We start from the raw sequence: 21,010 nt of genomic DNA, 5'->3' as shown, positions 1-21,010 counted from the left end.
CTTAATTAATGCATAGGTTTAATTTTAAAAGTAATCACTAGTATCATTTAAAAGTAATCACTGGTAAAGTATGGCCCAACATCAGAAAAAGTTGAGCTTTAGTTCAAGAATTCTTGAAATAAAATCTTAAAACACACTGTTAATTGTCCTATCCAATATTCTTCATCTTTGATTCATGACAAATATGCCAGTTATCTTACACTTCACATTGACTGGTCAAATTAAGAGTGCATCCAAAAGAATCTTCAACTCAAGAGTATTAGGGAACATGTTAAATCATAAAAACGTATTATAATGATGAAAATAGTACCTGCTTACTCTGATTTTAGTTTGCTGTTGAAATTGATAATGTTTTTACTAATTCAGATTTTAAATCACTTTCTAGTGTCATATAGGAGTATTCCACATCTTTTCTCTTTGTAGTCTCTTCTATTAATCTGTAGCCTACTGAATATTCAAACACCAGCAAATATTATTGAGTAATATAAAACTTTAACATTTGAAACTAGGACTAGTAAAGTTAACAGACCTACACAGAATCATATGCTGAAATCACCAATTTATAAACTTCTTTTTGCTTCCAAATTTCTTTCATGAAATATCATTCATAGGATTTACTTAAATTTTATCATGAATATAAACTTATAAATAGTTATTTGCAAGAATGACTCTTTATTAGTGCCGCAGTCTGGCTGGGCACAAAATCACGAGCCACCACACAGCTTGTAGATTCAAACAGCAACTCTTTATTCCCGAACTCACACCAGCCGTCTACAATCACGTTCTGGGGAAATCCACGTTCTCTGCCCAAAATCACCACCACTGGGCTTCTGTCTCCCGAAAAATACTGTCTGAATCCCGTGAGAACTCAAGGGGAACTCAGGCAGCAGGATACGCCCTATTCCCAGCAGGAATAACCTTAAACCTGGAACCACCCTAAACCCGGATTGTCTTAAACCGGGAACGCCCTAAACCCGGATTATCCTAAACCGGGAACACCCTAAACCCGGATCCGCCCTGGTCCTTGAGCAAGGTCACCTTGGATGCAATGTCACTGCAAAATGTCCTATTTCCACGAGTCCTTCCACTAAGCAACATGGGGTACGCTGGCAAGGAAATTGTCATACCTACTTGGCTAATGGCTCCCAGCATATTAGGAAAAGACAGGGCCATAAAAGCCAGACTAACCACTAAATTGTGCTACTTCTCCTTGACATGCTTCTGTTCTACACCCAAAAAATTTAACATTAACCTGCAGCATTTCTTGCTCTTGCTTTTAAATGACATTTGTGGATTCCTTTGAACAAGTAATATCTGTATTTAACTGATAAAACTTTAATGTCAAAAATTATAACATCTTCCCCACATTCCCAATTTCTTAAATGATTTTTCCCAAAATTCACAACATAAATTTCCTGACAAATGCCAGAAAGGAATTACCACATAGAAACATTATTTTGGAAAAAGCATAGAACATTCATGAAATCACTTAAAGAGGTTAATTCTGAGTTATGCATTGATGGATCTTGACTTTGAACTGTTTTGTAGGAATAATCATGGATACAGAAGGATTATATATTGCATAGATTACTTAGTGATTAAAAAGGAAAAACCAAAAATTTTTAAAGAACCACCAAACATGTGAGCAGCAAAATGTACAGACCCAGACTTGGGAACTTTTTAGATAACTAAAGATTAATTCCTAGCCTTATTTTCATTAGTAATAAATACTAACATTAAGTTCTTAAACCTTAAGACATAGAAATATTACTCATTTTTCTAAATAATTTAACTTTTTAATCAACTGACCATTCATATTCATCATTACAAATTATACTTTCATAAATTTCAAATATCATTAACAAATCTACTCAGATTAAAAAAAAATTCTTACACTTCACATTGACTGGTCAAATTAAGAGTGCATCCACTTAGTGCATTTCCCTTAGGAAATCGCCTTTAATAAGGTATCAAGTAACAATGTAAACTCATTAATTTTATTAATGAAAGAGAAGGATTGGGACTTTGATAATTTTAGACCATTATTTTTTAATATATATTTTTGAATATCTTTATTTGTTTTTATGTGGTGCTAAGGATCAAACCCAGTGTTTCACACGTGTGAGGCAAGCGCTCTACCACTGACCCCCAGCCCCAGCCCCAATAAGTTATTTTTCCTGCAGGTATTTCAACAATAGAAGTATATTTAAAACCGTAAGTATAGCATTTAAACTAAATATACATAAGCAAATATTAGTTTTGATTATGTTTAGCTTTGCTCAAAAACAATGTCCTTCTTTTGCCTCTCACTGCTAGCTTGATCACTGGTTTGCTAATTTAACCTTAACACCTATTGTTCCAAAGTGTAAAGAAAGCTACACCAACAAAGCATCTCTGTTCCAGGCTTGAGCAGTAATGACCGGGGGATTAGCTCCCAATAGAGCAGTATTATAACCAATAGTCAAGTAAGTCAATGCAAATTATGCTCTCTTATTAATACAGTGAGTTAGATTCAATCTATTTTTTTAGTCATACTGCAAAAGAAATGCCATATTGAAGTATTCTGTAATGTTAAAGCTTCTAGAATCATTTAAATATACAGAGCTACTGAACCCTGAATTTCCCAACTGTTGTCAGACTGTATCTTTTATGCCATGATTCCTTCAAGGGCTATTAAAGAAGTAGAACATAGCTTGGCTTGCCCTTTCACAGACTCCTGTATGTCAGCTCTGTTACTCTTAAAGAGATTTCTGCCAATCACATGTTCTTCAAAATTGTGTTTTCTGATCATGTGATACTACTGACATTGGGCTGTTTCTCATCACTAAGACATTCTCTCTCTCTCTCTCTCTCTCTCTCTCTCTCTCTCTTTTTCTTTTCCTAGAGTAGTTTTCCCTTACCCACAAAGGATATGTTCTAAGACTCCTAGTGAATGTCTGAAATTTCAAAGACTATTGTACTCTACCTGTGCCCCATACATACATATATACCTATACATATATAACTATGATACAGTTAATTAATTTGTTAATACATACTTCTATAACTTACTGTAGGACTATCAAAACTATCAATACAATTGATAAGCAGCTTATAAAACATTAAAAAGAATCAAACAAACAGATAAGGAATCCCTTCAGTATTAATCCCTTCAGTATTAAATCCCTTCAGTGTTAAAATTACTTAATATTTAAATTACTTAAAATACTCAACTAGTGTCTTTTATTACCTATTCACATGGATTGAAACTTCTGACACCATAAAACTTTCCTCCTTCTAAGTTGGTTATTTCAGTATTTTGCTATAATGATGGAAACCTAGTTAACACAACTTGTTACATAGTATACAAAACTACATTGAACCGATCATTTATACCTGATTAAATCAGCTTCCATGTAACATGATACTATCGTAATTATCACATAATTCAAAAATAACATTTAAAAATGGCAGGTGAAATCACCAAGCCAAATACCAAAAACAAAACCTTCTAAATACCAACAGCCCTTCCTCTTACTCTGGGCCCTCTTAAACCACAAAGGAGGTATTTAACTGACAACAATAGATGTCCATGTGATCAGCACTGCTATTAGAAAGCAGAAAATGCTTAAAAAAAAATTTTTTTTTCTTTCTTTTTCTCTTCCCCCCCCTAATTTAGACATTTCATGTTGAACTTGTCTCTTACAACCAATCTTGATTCTGTCTCTTGACCTTATGGTGTTAAGAAAATTGAAGAACTGACATATGTAGCTACTTAGTCCATTTTAGGCTATAATAAACTATCTGGACAGCTACCTCTTTACCTTCTCTGCCTCATTTAGTTCTTCAATATGATTTATTTACTTACATCTCAGCTTCCAAGTGACAGATTCTCCGAATCTCAAAAGTCCATCCAACTATAGAAAATATTTGTAATTTAACTTCATCATTAAAATGCTATCTAAAAGCATACTTGTTCCTTGGAGAGTCATTAAGTTATAACATATAAACATTAATTATCCAGTTCTAACTTATTAGTTTATATAAATTAACTTTAAATAAAAATTAACTTACTATTTTTTTCTTCTGGGATTTTAAATCATCCAATGCTTCATCTAGAAAACAAGATTTATATCAAAGTAAAATTAGATATTAAGATACTTAGATATGAGGGGAAAAAATCATGTCAAATAATATATTAAGTAATAACAAGAAAATTTTCCCATTTTAAGATTTCTCTTTATCTACCTAATGTGTAGAGACAAAAATTACCTCAGCCTTTACCCATACATATTTCATATTTTTGCCTACATTATAAATTACAAGCCACTCAGGGGGAAAAAAAAAATCAATGGACTTTATGTAGCAAGAAACACCTTTTCAAATTTAAAATGATGTACAAATATATATTTAAATGTTTTCTGAAATACACTATCATTTCTCTTTCAATATTCTATCCATATTAATTTATAAAATACCAAATATTTTTCAAACATTGATAATAAAAATGCTTTGTTCATGAGGAAATGTGTATAATAGATTTTAAAAAGTTAGTCAATCTTCAAGATGCTGGGCATTAATAAAGAAAATCTTCAATAAAAAAAAATTTTTTTTCCTGGTAAGGGAACTAAACCCAGAGCCTAACATGTGCTAGGCAAATGTCTACAACTGAGATACCTCCCCAGAACCCCCTCCCACCCCCACCTTTCTTTTTTTTGTTTTCTTTTTGAGGCAGGCTTTTAATAAGTTACACGGGCTGGCCTTGAATTTGAATCCTTCAGTTGTATCCTCCTGAGTAGCTAGGATTACAGGCATGTGATACCAAGCCCTGCTTTGTAAATTTTTATTACTGTGCTTGAGGAAGGACTGAAAGGAATACTAATAACTTCTCAAAATTAAACATTTTAAGATATGCCTACTTATTTAGATTGGCATGATGGAACATAAGAATCATTTCAAAGATGTCTGTTTAACAAATTAATTTTTCAACGTGATGCAGAGGCATCACAATACCAGACATTAATTTATACTACAGAGCTACAGTAACAAAAACAGCATGGCATTGGCACCAAGAAGACCAATGGAACAGAAGACACAGAAACATAACTACAGTTATCTTATACTAGACACAAAGGCACCATACACATACATTGAAGATAGCCTCTTTAACAAATGGTGCTGGGAAAACTGAAAATATGTAGCATAATGAAATTTAACCCCTATCTCTCACCTGCACAAAATTCAACTCAAAGTGGATCAAGGATCTAGGCATTAGATCAGAAACCCTGCACCTACTAGAAGAGAAAGTAGGCCCAACTCTCCCTCATGTTAGCCTAGGAACCAACTTCCTCAACAAGACTTCTAAAACGCAAGAAGTAAAATCAAGAATCAATAAATGGGATGGATTCAAACTAAAAAGACTCTTCACAATAAAGAAAACAATCAAGAAAGTGAACAGATAGCCTATAGAATGGGAGAAAATCTTTGCCACCTATGCCTCAAATACACATTAATCTCCAGGATATACAAAGAACTTCAAAAACTTAACAACAACAACAACAAATCAAATAACCCAATTGATAAATGGGCAGAGCTGAGAGCAGTGGCGCACATCTGGAATCCCAGCAGCTCGGAAGACTGAGGCAGGAGGATAACGAGTTCAAAGACAGCTTCAGCAATGGCAAGGTGCTTAGCAACTCAGTGAGACCCTGTCTCTAAATAAAATACAAAAATAGTGCTGAGGATGTGACTCAGTGGTTGAGTGCCCCTGAGTTCAATCCCCAGTACCCATCAATAAATAAATAGGCAAAGGAACTGAACAGACACTTCACAGAAGAAATACAAATGGTCAACAAATATATGAAGAAAAGTTCAACATCTCTAGCAATTAGAGAAATGCAAATTAAAACTACACTTAGATTCTATGTCACTCCAATCATAATGGTAATTATCAAGAATATAAGTAACAGTAAATGTTGGCAAGTATATGGGGGGGGGGGGAAGGCTCACTCATACATTGCTGGTGGGACTGTAAATTGATGTAATCACTTTTGAAAGCAGTATAGAGATTCCTCAGAAAACTTGGAATGGAACCACCATTTGACCCAGCTATCCCACTCCTTGATCTATACCCAAAGGACTAAAAATCAGCATACTACATCGATGCAGCCACTGTTTATAGCAGCTCATTTCACCTTAACTACACCTATGGAACCAACCTAGGTGCCCTTCAACAGATGAATGAATAAAGAAAATGTGATATGTGTGTGTATATTAATATACATATATACATACACAATATATATATGTATACACATGTATATACACACATACATATGTCTACACACACACACACACACAAAACAGAATATTACTCTGTAAGAGTCTGTAAACAAGTCAAAATAACACCTGGCATTTTGCCAGGGGAATGTTAGAGTTCGTAAACAAGTCTGGATGGTGACTGAAGCAAAATAACCAGGGCGTGTCCCGGGGCTCCCCAGTTATTTTGCTGCAGCCGGACTGCGGCATTACTCAAGCCATAAAGAAGAATAAAATTATGGCATTTGTCAGTATATGACTGAAACTAGAGAATATCATGTTAAGTGAAATAAGCCAATCCCAAAAATCTAAAGGCTAAATGTTCTCTCTGATATGTGGTTGCTAATATATAACAAGGTAGGGAGAAGGAAGAATAGAAGTTCATTGGATTAGACAAAAGGAATGAAGGGAAGGGAGGGGGATGGAAATCAGAAAAACAGTAGAATGAATTGGACATAACTTTCTTATGTTCACGTATGAATAAATGACCAGTGAAACTCCATATTGTATACAACTGCAAGAATGGGATCCTAATTAGAATAAGTTATACTCCATGTATGTATAATATGTCAAAATACACTATTGTCATGTATATCTAACAAGAATAAAAAATTTTTTAAAACAAATTATTTTCCAGTTTTTCCTCTAGAAATATTTAACATGTACAAATAGGAATACTACCCCATATGGAAAGAAAACTTATGAAAGGATTTAAACATTTTATCAAATTGGACCTAAGTAATTGTTTCTAATTTCTAATTAAATGTATAAATATAATTATTATCTCTTCACTAAAATTTTGGGTAGCAAACACCTAAATAACTCAAAGTATGTAAAAATTCAAAGAAACACAAACATATAAAAAGATGGTTTTATTACATAATTTTTTCAAAATATATTCATGCCCTAACAGACGTTACTAAAGGGGGAAAAAATCTGCTGATATCTTTAAATAGAATATCAATTTTTAGTTAGATAAGAGCAACCCAAGTATTAATCCTTCAATCTAGGGGTCAGCAAACGTTTTCCTTAAAAGTCCTGACAGTACATATTTTAGCCTGTATGCGCCAAAAGGCAAAATTGTGTCTGTACTTTTAAAGCAAAAAAGACAAGAAAAAAAATCCACAAATATTTTAACAACAACACTCAAATATTTTCCTAGTCTATTTGAGTTTAATTTTTTTTTTGGTAATACAGGACTATCAATGTAAGAGCAGAATTTTGAAATGTGGGATGACAACCTTTCACTGAATTGAGGTTCAAAGTCAATGTTCTCTATCATCATAATTGATTACATATGTTGACCCCTTACTGCTGATCTGTAATGAGATTTTATAAATTTAATTTTTAAAAATGGTTTTTCACATAGCTACGTATTGCCAAATATTGATATCAATCCATGAACATATGATCTTAATTGAGCATATTCATCATATAGAATGCATTTATAAAAGTTTATTACACTCAATATTTGTCTTTTAGCACATCATCACACTACAAATTAATGACTTCCAATCAAAGACTAGCAGAAGCTCAACTATACAATTAAATGGATTTATAAATATGGAAATTTCCTTTATACTTTCATTGAGATCTGAAAAACACCACTTGAACTATAGTTTGAGCTTAGATAATACATCTGCTATAAATATGTATGGAAATATAGAACTTGCTTCTGTTTTTACCTTTTCATAGCATTTTTTAAAGTTACTTTTTGTCATTACAATGTTATTACTTTCTAAGTGACTTAGCTCAGCACACGTTTTGCATGTATGCATTGTCTTGCCTTGCAATCTTAGGATGAATTCATTAAGAACCATTATCAACCTGAGCATGATGGGACATTCCTGCAGTCCCAACTAGGGATGCTGAAGCAGGATTCAAGTTCAAGGCCAGTCTGTGCAACTTGGAAGACTCTGTCTCAAAACAGAATAAAAAGGGCTGGGGTTGTAGCTCAGCAGTAGAATCCTTGCTTAACATGTTACTATGGTTTGGAAGTGAGGTGTCCCCCAAAAGCTCATGTGTTGAGACAATGCAAGAAGGTTCAGAGGAGAAATAATTAGGTTGTAAGAGTCTTAACCCAATCAGTGAATTAATCCCCTAATAGGGATTAACTGAGTGGTAACTGAAAGTAGTAAGGTGTGGCTGGAGGAGGCTTTGGGGTATATGTTTGTATCTGGCCAGTGGAGCTCTCTGATTCATGATCATGATGTGAGCTGCTTCCCTCTGCCACACTGTCCTACCATTATGTTCAGCCTCACCTAGAGCCCCAAGGAATTATTTAACAAATAAACTACTGTAACACAATGACTGATTCTAATAGGTTCTACAAAGTAATACAATGAAAACACACAGAATTTAAACACCTTACAGCTTTGTGAGTCTTGCAAATTTGTCCAGCTAAGCTTTTTTCTTCTTCATATATATTTTTACCACCAATAGTTGTAACACATCTTGGCAGATTCCACTTTAGATTGAATTAAATTATTGTCTTCTTAATTTCTTTGAAAATATTCTCACTTGAAGTTGGTCCACACAGAATTTTTTTAGAAGCCACTTCAAACTCAGAGTTGACTCCTCAAATAAGTTATAATTGAGCAGTATCAGTAATATCTGTCAACTCATAAAGAGCCAAAGAAGATCACTTGAAATCATTTGCCTCATTTTTTAATCAACTATTCACATGGTTCCCAATTTTCTCAAATTCTCCCAGCAACTGTTCTTGCAGAAAGGCTACTAGTCTTAGGTAGATTTCCTCAGAACACATTTCTTCTGCTGCTGCAATCAAACCAATATAATTAACTCACCATCAGTAAATGGCTTTCCATGCTTCAGAAACAAGCCACTTAGAAACTTACTTTGGCTAAAACCATAGTTTCACTTTTTTATGAAGAAATTCTGCTATAATGAGATACTCCATTTTTAATTTTTAAACATTTATGACCATTGCTTTTCTGTGAGTTGAGAATATCATGATGGGTACTTAGTATGGTAGTACCAATACTTGCTGCATTCTTTTAGCACAACTATAATGCCTTTATATTTTGATAACAGGCCATATTCCATTGTGTCCTAAAAGTATATGGTGAATATGTATGAGTAATAAAAATAAATAAAATTGTCATAGTACACCAAATACATGTTGCACTTAATATACTGTCAAGTTATAAATGCACCACTGTGATTTGTCATGGAATAACCTGAAATAAGATATGACTTGTCCTACAACAGTTCTATAATGTGATAAGAACTACATGAACAACCTAACACAACTATTCAATTCTGCCACTATAGAATGAATGCAGTTATATAAACAACACATACATGAATGACATGATTATGTTCCAATAAAAACAAAAATTTGAATTTCATAAAATTATATCACTATCACAAAATATTATGGTTCTTTTTAATTATTCTGAAGATTTTAAAATATAAAAATCATTCTTAGATCACAAGCTATACACAGTGGTGGACAGGACTTGACTCACAGGCTGTAATTTTGCCAACCCCTGTTTTAATCTATAATAGGTTCAACTAACTAAATCTAACAGACAACAATAAACAAGGATACAACTAATAACTTCAGAATTTTAAAAATATACCATGTACCTGAATATGCTTTTAAAAAACGTAAGAATATAAGAAAATCTTTTATAAATCTGTTTTAAGTGTACATGCAATGCCTATTCCAACAACTTAGTAAGGTTTCAAAAAATAAAAAGGACCTCTGAGATAAATTTTGAAGCAAAAAAATATATGTATGTGTGATCCTTTTATATAATAACCATGTCCAGATTTCCCTGTTTATAAGTTAAAATATTCAAACACGTAATTTCCTTAAAGAAGTATTCTTGAGGATTCTTTAGAAATAATGTTTTTATATCATTTACTATTTTGTTATTCCAGGAAGTCAGAGAATATTTGTTTTAAGCTTCTTCCTACCATCTCACCATCTACTACAACACTAAATATCACTGAAAGCAGTATTATAAGATTAATTTCCTTAATCTGATAAAGTTATCAGTATTTTAAAACACCAGAGTAAATATCATAATTAATGATAAAGTGTTAAAGGCATTTCCACTGAAATCCGGGAACAAGATAAAGACAGCTGCTATTTCCATTTCAAATCAATATTGTATTGGGTCCTAACTTACTTAGTACAAAAAATTAAAAGAATAAAGATTGAAAAATAAGAATCAGCTCACATCTGTATAACACCTTGCAATTTTTATATGCTTTCACATAGTTATATTTTATACTAGTAACAGTCCTGCCAAAATCAATATTTCTGTTCCCATTTTATAAATTAGGAAACTGAGGTTCAGAAATATGTTTGCAGAGCAGAAGGTGACCAGTATAAACAAAGCAAAAGTGAAAAAAAAGGAAAGTGAAAGAACATAAAGTCAGAAAAAAGAATATAAATCATAAAGTCAGGGGAAGAATTCAGATTTTATTCCAGTTACAACCAAAAAGCCATAGAGACCTTTAAGCAAAAGAAAAACAAGATTTGCTTTATACCTTAAAAATAGACTAAGGGCCAGGCACAGTAGTGTACACCTGTAATCCTAGATACTCAGGAAGATGAAGCAGGAGGATCACAAGTTCAAAGCCAGCTTGGGCAACTTAGCTAGATACTGTTTCAAAAATAAATTTTAAAAGGGGCATGGAAGTAGAAAAGATGGTGGAATGAGATGGACATCATTACCCTAGGAAAAATGTATGAAGAAACTAATGGTGTGACTCTACTTTGTGTACAACCAGAGAAATGAAAAATTGTGCTCCATTTGTATACTATGAATTGAAATCCATTCTGCTATCATGTATAACAAATTTAAATAAATAAATGATTTTTTGAAAAAAGAAAGAACTTTAAAAGGGGCTGGGCATGTAACTCCGTAGCAGAGCACAGGCCAGGCATGTGCAAGGCCCTGTATTCAATCCCAATTGGAAAAAAAAAAAAATAGTAAAGATGCCACTGCAGTAGTAGAAGGAAGTTATGACAATGGCTTAAAGTAGAACTGTAGTAGTAGAAAAGATGAGAATTGGTCAGATTCAAGATAATTTGGGAGGTAAAGATGATGTAACCTGCTAGTAAATAAATGAATGTGAAAGAAAAATGAAGAGCATGACTCCCATATTTTTGATCTTATGATAATTGTATGTGTTTATTGGCTGAGCTATAGGGTGTACAGATGTTTGGTCAAACACAATTCTAGATATCTGTGAGAGTGTTCTGAAGCAAGATTAACATTTGGAAGACTTTGTAAAGCAAATTGTCTTCCTTAAAATGAGATGTTCTTCATTCAGTCAGTTGAAGGCTTAAATAAAACAAAAAGGATGATCCTCCCTAAGTAAAAAGGAACTCCATATGCTTAATTACCTTGAATTGGGAAATCTATCTCTTCCTGCCTTCAGACTTAAACTGAAACTTTGGCTCTTCCTGGTCTCAAACCTGCCAGATTTCAGCCTATAACTTACATCATTGTACTCTTGATTCTCAGACTTAGAATGGAACTAAACCATTTGTTTTCCTGGATATCCAGCTTGCTAACTAAAAATCTAAGAACTTCAGCCACCATAATCACATGAGGCAATTCCTTATTTTAGTAAGTAGGTAGGTAGGCAGGCAGGCAGACAGAGAGACAGACAGACTCTATTGATTCTGTTAGTGTGAAGAACCTAATTAATGGATATTAACAAATAATTGTATAGTATAACTATTTACTGAGATGGGGACAGGAAGGAGCACATATGGGAGAGTGGGAGTAAAGGGGAGAAGCTATAATAATTCTGTTTTGGCTATGTTAAGTATGAGACGCCTACTAGATTCCCAAGTAAAAATGTCAATTAAACAGCTAGGTACATAAGCCTTCAGACTGAACCACAGACTTAGATTTAAATCTATGGGAGTGGATAAAATCACCTAGAGATGCACTGTCCAATATAATACCCACTAGCCACATGGGGCTATTTAAACTGATTGAAACTAAAACTTAAAATCAAATTCTACGGTTGCATTAGCCACAATTCAAGAAAAATAACTAGCAGATACCATATTGAACAGTAAAAACAGATTACTTTTATATTATAGAATGTTCTATTGGACAGCATGTATCTAAACAAATTACCAAAAGAAAAAAGCCAAAGATAGAATTTTAGTAGAGGAGACACATACAAGCAAATAATACTGAGAAGGAAATCATCAGTGAAGTGTCAAAGAAGCTTAAAGATACAAATGCTTTAAGAATAGAGAAGATAACTGAATTAATTCAAATGCTATTAAGATATCAAGTTGAATGAGAAAAGAGAACTAACAACTAGCTTTGACAAGAAACAGATCATTAGCGACCTTGAAATAAGCCACTACAGTAAAAAGCGGTGGAAGCAAAACCTAAACAAAATAGGCTGAGAAGGAATACGTGTGGGGAAAAAGAGCTACCAAAAATAGACAACTGTTTAAGAAAGTTTCTAGTATGGCAATATGTAAATCAATGGATGTGTAACTGATGTAATTCTGCAATCTGTATATGGGGTAAAAATGGGAGTTCATAACCCACTTGAATCAAAGTGTGAAATATGATATATTAAGAAATTTGTAATGTTTTGAACAACCAACAATAAAAAATTAAAAAAAATAAAAATAAAAATAAAAAAAAGAAAAAGAAAGTTTATTTTGAAAGAGAGAAATAGGTGGTAGTTTAAAAGGAATACAGGGTCAGGACAGTTCCCCTATTTCCTACAGGTGTACCGAGGCAGGATTTTTTGTCAGTAGGAATGATCCAATAGAAAAAAAGTGAATTTACTAAGGAACTAAAATAGAACCAATGTGGGTTGTATATTTGATATCTACAATCTATTTAAAATGAGTCTGGTCAGTATGTTGTGTGATTTTCCTCTAACAAGTTTAGCTGTTCTGATATGATAAAGTACATAAATGTATTTAAACAGTGTTTACCAATCATTGATTAAACATATAATTATATTTAAACAGAATGTGGTTTGCCAGACAAATAGGATGAGGAAAGGGGCAAAAGAGTCAAGTGTGTCTGGGAAAGAAAAAAAAAAAAAAAGGTCATTTGGGTTATACCACAGGCCCTAAACTGAGAAGAGAGATCATGAGCAAGGAAGGCAGTTTGAAAGTCTTATATTTGTACAAACCTTACATGGATCATAGGTCAAACCGACAAAATATTTTGCACAGCAAATAACATTTATGAAACAATCAGAAATTTAATATTTTTATATTTGACATTTTATGATATTAAGAATTAAGTAAGATAATGCATTGAGTTTAATATTTTTTATGAGTCCACTGTAGACAGATATATCAGGAATATACTTCAAAATAATACAGGTGGTTTGGGAATGGGGATATGACTCAGTGGTAAAGCTCTTGCCTGGCATGCATGAGTTCCTGGGTTCAAATCCCCAAGCACCAAAAAAGTAATAATAATAGTACAGGAGAAGAATAATAGTACAAGATAAACCATGTGTTGATAACTGTTTAGGATGAGTTATAGGTATACAAGGGTTCACGATATTATTCAGTGCGTTTTTATATAGTGAAAAGTTAAAATAAAAAAGACAAAAAGCACATCATACAGAAAGTTAACTTAAAATGAAATGTATATCTCTAGTTACTTATAATTCATACATTTGAGACTGAAAAATCTTTAAAACTTAACATGTATATAGAACTTTTCAGAAGCAGATTTTATCACTCTTTGTATATTTCAATTAAAACAAAAGTCAAGGGGCTGTGAGGTCAAAGAAAGTGGTGTAATGGACAGAACAAGTCAAAAGATATAGAGTATAATTTACTCTATACCAATGTTTCCTATAAAGATGAATTTAGTAAATATGTCTCAATTTAAATAAATGTTTTATTTATTAAAATTTCTGAATAAGAAATAATACAGGGCTGGGTTTGTATGGCTCAGCAGTAGCATGCTTGCCTAGCACATGCGAGGCCCTGGGTTCAATCCTCAGCACCACATAAAAATAAATAAATAAAATAAAGGTATTGTGTCCAACTACAAGTAAAAAATAAATATTTTTTAAAAAAGAAATAATATAAATTATATCACAATATATCATATATAGTATTCATCCTAGCATCCTTATACTTACAAAATAAATATTCATAAAATTCACTCTAATCTCTCCTTTGTTAGATCCTATATATTTACATGTTTTTACACATATTTTCACAAGCACATTCTTATGTGTATTCATATTTTCCCATATTAATCTTAACTATTGAACCATAATCCTAGCTCAGTACAAAATTTGATTAACTTTTCCATATCTCTACATCAAAACCTAATGTGAATTAAATCCATGCACCTGAGTAGGAATTTTAGTGTATTTTGAATTCTGTTTTATATGGTCACCGTTAAATTTGCATACATAACACAATATATCATATATAGGATTCATTCATGTGTCCCCATATTTACAAAATATATATTAATATGATTCACATTTTAATCTTCCCTGTTTCATATTTTGTATATTTCTGTGTTTTCAAAAGTACTTTCTTATGAATATTCATATTTCCCCATGTTAATCTTAGTTATCTAACCCTAACTCAGTACAAAATTTGATATTACCCTTTCCATACCTTTAAACCCAAACATAATGTGACTTAAATAAATGCATATGAATTTTAAAGTGTATTTTGAATTCTGTTTTCAACTTTCAATATTATGTTTGCACACAAAAAAAGAAAAAAACACAAATTAATAATAGAACCATCCAGATCATTCATAACCTTGTTCATGTTTTATAGCAAAAATTCTTCAATATTTACCACATCAACATTTCAATATATCATTTCACAACCTGCCTTAAAAACCATAGGTACCTACATAACAGGGGTTTTTTTCGGTAATAAAAACTTGGAATTTAAACTTACTATTTCTTTCTGTTCTCTTGGAAAAGAAGAAAATAAGCACTGTTCTTATGCTCCAGATGCTAAAGGGGAAGCAAAATTCAGAAACAAAAATCATTAGGGTAGGTGAATTATAAACCATATAAAATAAAAACATCTATTTCCACAGTTACGTATATTATTTCCCTTTATAAATTGAAAATCAGAAGTACTGTTTTCTGTCATATAACATCAGAAGCATATCTTTACTTTAAAAGGAGGGGGTCTCAGCCTGAAACGAATGGACTTTTAAAAGGGCCCCTGAATTGCAAAATTTCATTGGTGTGCCTGAATACACTTCTCTAGAGAAATCATTGCTTTCATCAATTTAAAAGGGGTCCATGAACCCCCTAAAAGAATAAGAACAATATTATAAAATCTTTTCTTACCAAGTATCAATTCCAAAATATTTTTCTTTTTATCATGTATCAGGGCAAGAATGTTTTGCTTTTACAAATTTAACAGCATTATATTATTGTAAGTTGCTATTCCTTTCCTACTATTTAACACTGACCAAATCTTCTCTATTCAATAGAGTAAGCTATCTGGGGAAAGAAACACACACAAAACAAAAAACCTTACCTTCAAATAAATACTTGCTAAGAAATCTTGCTAAATACCTCCTTCTAAAGATGTTGTAAGAATAATTCTTTAGGCCTTGCATTAGTGTAAGACATCAAGTAATATTAAAAGAATTAAAAGAAACTCAAAAAATAATCCTAATCATAAACTAGTCAAGGTCCTCTATTAAATTCAACATAAATACAGCAAAAAAAACATTGTTCTCTATAGAACGTGGCAGAAATATACAAACATTACTTGTTTTAAATAAAAATACATTATTACATCTGGATATAAATTCAGAATATAAGTATGAAAATTATATTATTATATAATTATATTATCCATTCTAAAATACAGCATTGTTATTTTGGGGAGTATTATGGTTTAGATATGAGATGTCCCCACTAAAAGCCATTGTGTGAGACAATGCAAGAAAGTTTAGATGTGAACGGATTAGGTTATGAGAGCCTTAACCTAATCATTGGATTTATAATCTTCTGATAGGGATTAACTGGTAACCCTAAGCAAGCAGGGTATGACTGGAGGAGGTGGATCCCTGGGGTTTTGCCTTTGGGGTATATACTTTATTCCTGTTGAGTGGAGCGCTTGAGTGTGCACACACTAAGCTCTCTCACTCTCTCTCTCCTCTTCCTGGTGCCATGTTCCCAGCTGCTTTCCTCTGCCACACCCTTCTGCCATGATGTTCTGCCTCACCTCAAGCCCCAAGGAATGGGGCTGGCCTTCTATTGACTGAGACCTCTGAACCTGTAAGCCCCAAAATAAGTGTTTCCTCCATTAAAGTTGTTCTTATGAGGTCTCTGGGTCATAGCAGTGAAAAAAATGGCTAAAACAGGGAGTCAGCCTGCAAGGTAGCCACCACTGATCTCTGTTCTCCTTGTGTCCAGATCTTAGTGTAGTCTTCTCCCACCAAACCTGGTCTATGTGACCAATAGTATATGACAGAAGAAATAGTATGCCACTTCAAGATAAATTTGTAAAAGTCTGTAACTTCCATATGAAGCCTCCTCTTTCATTTGTCTTGCTCTTTCTTGGATTACTTGCTGTAATAAAAGTCAGTTACCATGACATGAGAATAGTCAGGAAAGCTGGATACAGTGGCATACACCCGTAATCCCAGGTACTCAGGAGGCTGAGGCAGGAGGATCCCAAGATGGAGGCCAATCTCGGCAATTTAGCAAGATCCTGTCTCAAAATTAAAAATAAAAGACCAGGGATGTAGCTCAATAGAGAGCACCTTGGAGTCAATCCCTAGTACCACAAAAAGGGGGTTGGATGGGGGCAGAATCAAGGAAGTCTATGGAAAAGCCTGTACGGTGAAGAACAAAAGTGTGGTAAACATCCAGCAAAGAAACTAAGCCTGCTAACAACTGTGTATATGTGAGAGTTAGAAGCAAACACAGAAAAAATTAGCCAAAATATATAAGACTACACCAGATATTATCTTTGTATTTGGACTCAGAACCCATTTTGGAGATGGCAAAACAACTGACTTTGGCATGATTTAGGATTCTTTGGATATTGCAAAGAAAAATGAACCCAAACACAGACTTACAAGACATGACCTGGTGGAAAAAAAAAAAAAAAGATCTCAAACAAATAGTCAAAACACAGAATAAAGAAAGTCAGGCAGTGGTAATTCACTATGGGAGGGTGGGGGGTGGCAGTATACTGGAGAAAAATAGAGTTACCTTAGATTAGGTAGAGGGAAGTAAAGGAGGGAAAGGGAGGAGAGGGGATGTAGGGTTAGAAAGGATAGTAGAATGAAACAGACATTATTACTTTATGTATATATATATATATATATATATATATATGACTACATGACCAATATGATTCTACAACATGTACACTCAGAAAAATTAGAAATTATATCCCATCTGTGTATGATATATCAAAGTGCATAAATGCATTCTACTGTCATATATAACTAATTAAAACAAATAAAAAAATAAAAATTAAAAAAAAAATCAGGCAAAAGCCAATGCTGATGCTGGCAAAAAGAAACAAAGTGTCTAGCAATATAACTGGAGATTGGATACCTCCAGAAGAAAAATGTGTTCTTCAATGACTTCATCTGCTGTGACTGTGCAGATTAGTTAAACCTCGAGATTACTGCAGCCCCAGTCAACATCTTAACTCCAATTTATATAAAAACAAATGACTATGAGCCAGAACAACCCAACTATGCTACTCTCAACATTCCTGCCCTTCAGGAACTGAGACATAATAAATGTTTGTTGTTTTAAGCTAAATTCTGAGAGAATTTGTTACACAGCAATAGATAAGATATATTCTGATGATTTACTTTTATGATATGAAAACATCAAGTAAGTAGCTAATTCCTACATAGTACTTGGAAAACTACCTAAACAATAAGAAAAAGAAAAAAAAAAGGACACTAAGCATTCCCCTTACCAAGAGAAAAATAGTTAAAGACAGAAAGGTTAAGCATAACCCTCAAGGTGCCTAAAACAGAAATGTCCCATAAAGTACTATACTCTTATTCACAGAGGATATGTTCCAGGAACCTTAGTGGATGTATGAAGCCACATATGTACCAAACTCTATATACACACACCATATTTTTTTCTATATCTTCTATAGTGTTGCCACATAGTACCAGTGTTAATCTTCCATGTTTTATGCCATGGTGCCCCTCCTTTTCAACACCACTTCTGCATTGTAGAGACATTATTAAGTAAAAATACAGGTTACTTGACACAAGGACTATAAATGCCTTGACAACTGCTCTGATAACCAAGAGGACTACAAAATGACTAATGAGCAGGTAGTATATACAACATGGACAAAAAAGATGATTCACATCTGCTTGTACTTTTTTTTTCAACTTGCTGTAAAATCTACAATTATTTTAAAATTAAAAATTATTTCAAGGCTGGGGGTGCAGCTCAATGGTAAAGCACTTGCACAGCATGTGTACAGCCCTAGATTCTGTCCCCAGCACTGTAAAAATAAAACAAAATGAAATAAAATTCTTTTAAAAGGATGTGTTTACAATAAATATATTAACAGAAATATCTAAACATCAAATAACAAAGAATAAACTTTATAAAATAAAACTAAAAGAAATAAATGGAAAAGTAGAAGTACCTTATTATTAGGATATAGGAAATTTATAACATAAGGTACTTCTCATCAGTAATACTTTGTACCTGAATAAAGAGAATACATCAAGTGTCTATGAAGCACTCACAAAAATTACCAAAAGCATGCCATCAAAAACTAATAAGTTGAAAATAGATATATTACTCAACATTCTCTGAAAGTGATACAATAAAACAAAAATAGTAATTAAGACAAAGAATAAATATAAAAACACATATTTACCACTTGGAAATAACTTTTAGATTATAACCCCTCTCTAAAAAAACCAAACAAATAAACATAGTATCTACCAAACCTTTAGAAGAGATCATGTCAATATTAAATTGTTTCAGAGCATTAAAGAATAAAGAAAGGTTTTCAGGTGCTTGTTAAAATGATCACAATATTGAAAGTAGAAATTTTTCCTGGAATTCAAGAATGACTTAATATTTAATGTAATCTATTTAACTTCTACTGGATATTCAAATTTATCACTCGTTTTTTTGTTTGTTTCCATAGTTTATACTTTGATTAATTATTTTACTATGATAGCTTATTGAAAGTGAACATTTTACTTCTTTTATTATTTGTTCTTTGTATTTTTTTATTTTTTATTAAATTACTTAATTATTCTAATTTGTAAGTTTATCACTCTTAAGTTCTGCCTGCCATAGAGTTTCAGTACATGGACATAATTCTGTCAAGTTCTTTGGCACTGTAACTGGTCTTTATTCCAGTTTTCTATATCTTCTTCCTCATTTCCATTTGCAACCTCATCAGAATTCCTTTACCAACCACATTTCTACCAACATTCTGTTCACAACCACTTAAATAATCTCTGTCAAGTTTTGGACTTTCTCCACAGATATTCTCTTCTTTTGAGCCCTCCCTAGAATAGCCCTTAACACTCCATTCATGGCAATATGGGCTTTTTCCATCATTTACTTCAAAACTATTCTGGCTTCTTTCTACCTATTAATAGTTCCAAAGCTGCTTCCATAAATTCCAGTATTTACAATAGCAACAACCTCAATCCTGGTACCAATTTTTTGTCTCGGTCTGTTTTGTGTTGCTACAACAGAATAGCTAAGACAGGATAATTTATAAACAATAGGATTTTATTTCTCATGGTTCTGGGGCCTGGGAAGTCTAAAACTGTGTAAGATCAAAGCCCAATCCTTAAGGTTTTTCAATTTAACTAAAGATACTAGTGCTTCTATTGAAGTATTTAATTCCACCTTAATCCCCTTGCTCAAATTTTCTCCCTCAAGGCCCCATTTTAAGGAAAAATACATTAAGTCCTCTGGGAAGGTTAACATTTTATGAAAATTAATCTCTGAAATTATAGTGAATGAAATGCCTAAAAATATTATAATTTATTAAAATGAGGTATCCAAGAGTAAAAGTTTATAAGTTTAATTATAGCTCAGTGGCAGAGCTCTTGCCTAATATGGACAAAGACCTGGGTCCAATCCCCAGCACCACCAAAAAAAAAAAAAAAAAAGGTAATGGTAGAGATAAAACTTAAAACTTAATGGTTATTCACTTAGATTTTAAAATCAATCAACTCCTAAAGAAATGCACATCTGCCAACATAATGTATAAATACAAAACTAAATGTAACTCAATCCTTCCCCCACTATGATTTATCTGAAATAAATCTGGCATCTAGATTTTGATTTAAATTTCAGTAAAAGTTGAAAAGATCAGAAAAATATAAATATATTATTCAATCTGAAAGGTAGAAAAAGAATTATAGAATCACAATAAGTTCTTCCATATCACATTCTGAAGAGAAGATATAGTAAAATTTCAAAATATATTATGTAGAGTATCAATATTGTACCAGAAATGACAGTTTTGGAATAGCTCAGTCCTGATCCATGACCTCTCAAGGAAGACATTTGGGAAAGCAGAAAAGCAGAGACAACTGTCCCATTTTGGAGATAATCAGATTTCTAAGCTGTAAAATGTGAAGAGTAAAGCAATCCATTTCATTGCTTCTTCTGCCTCCAATACTTTAAGTAAATTCTAGTCCAGCTCTCAAAACTACTTCCAAAGGAAAAAAATCCAGGGATAAGATTG

The 21,010-nt window shown here is 32.7% G+C and overlaps 1 protein-coding gene across 4 annotated transcripts in view; it reads right to left on the bottom strand.

Moving 5' to 3' along the window:
- The window catches only part of Lnpk (lunapark, ER junction formation factor), a 67,735-nt gene that overhangs the window by 32,910 nt on the left and 13,815 nt on the right, over positions 1–21,010 (bottom strand). For all 4 annotated transcript variants that reach the window (XM_071619046.1, XM_027946075.2, XM_071619047.1 and 1 more), the window contains exons 5-6: positions 15,221–15,279; positions 4,054–4,094 (exon numbers count right to left, since the gene is read on the bottom strand). In XM_071619046.1, the coding sequence (XP_071475147.1) occupies positions 4,054–4,094; positions 15,221–15,279 (100 nt within the window). The remainder of the gene's footprint in view (positions 1–4,053; positions 4,095–15,220; positions 15,280–21,010) is intronic.

This window comes from Marmota flaviventris, chromosome 11 (genome assembly GCF_047511675.1).
Source record: "Marmota flaviventris isolate mMarFla1 chromosome 11, mMarFla1.hap1, whole genome shotgun sequence".
Classification (NCBI taxonomy): domain Eukaryota; kingdom Metazoa; phylum Chordata; class Mammalia; order Rodentia; family Sciuridae; genus Marmota; species Marmota flaviventris.
The sequence above is the reverse complement of the archived record's forward strand: the minus strand, read 5'-3'. Positions and strand labels throughout refer to the sequence as shown.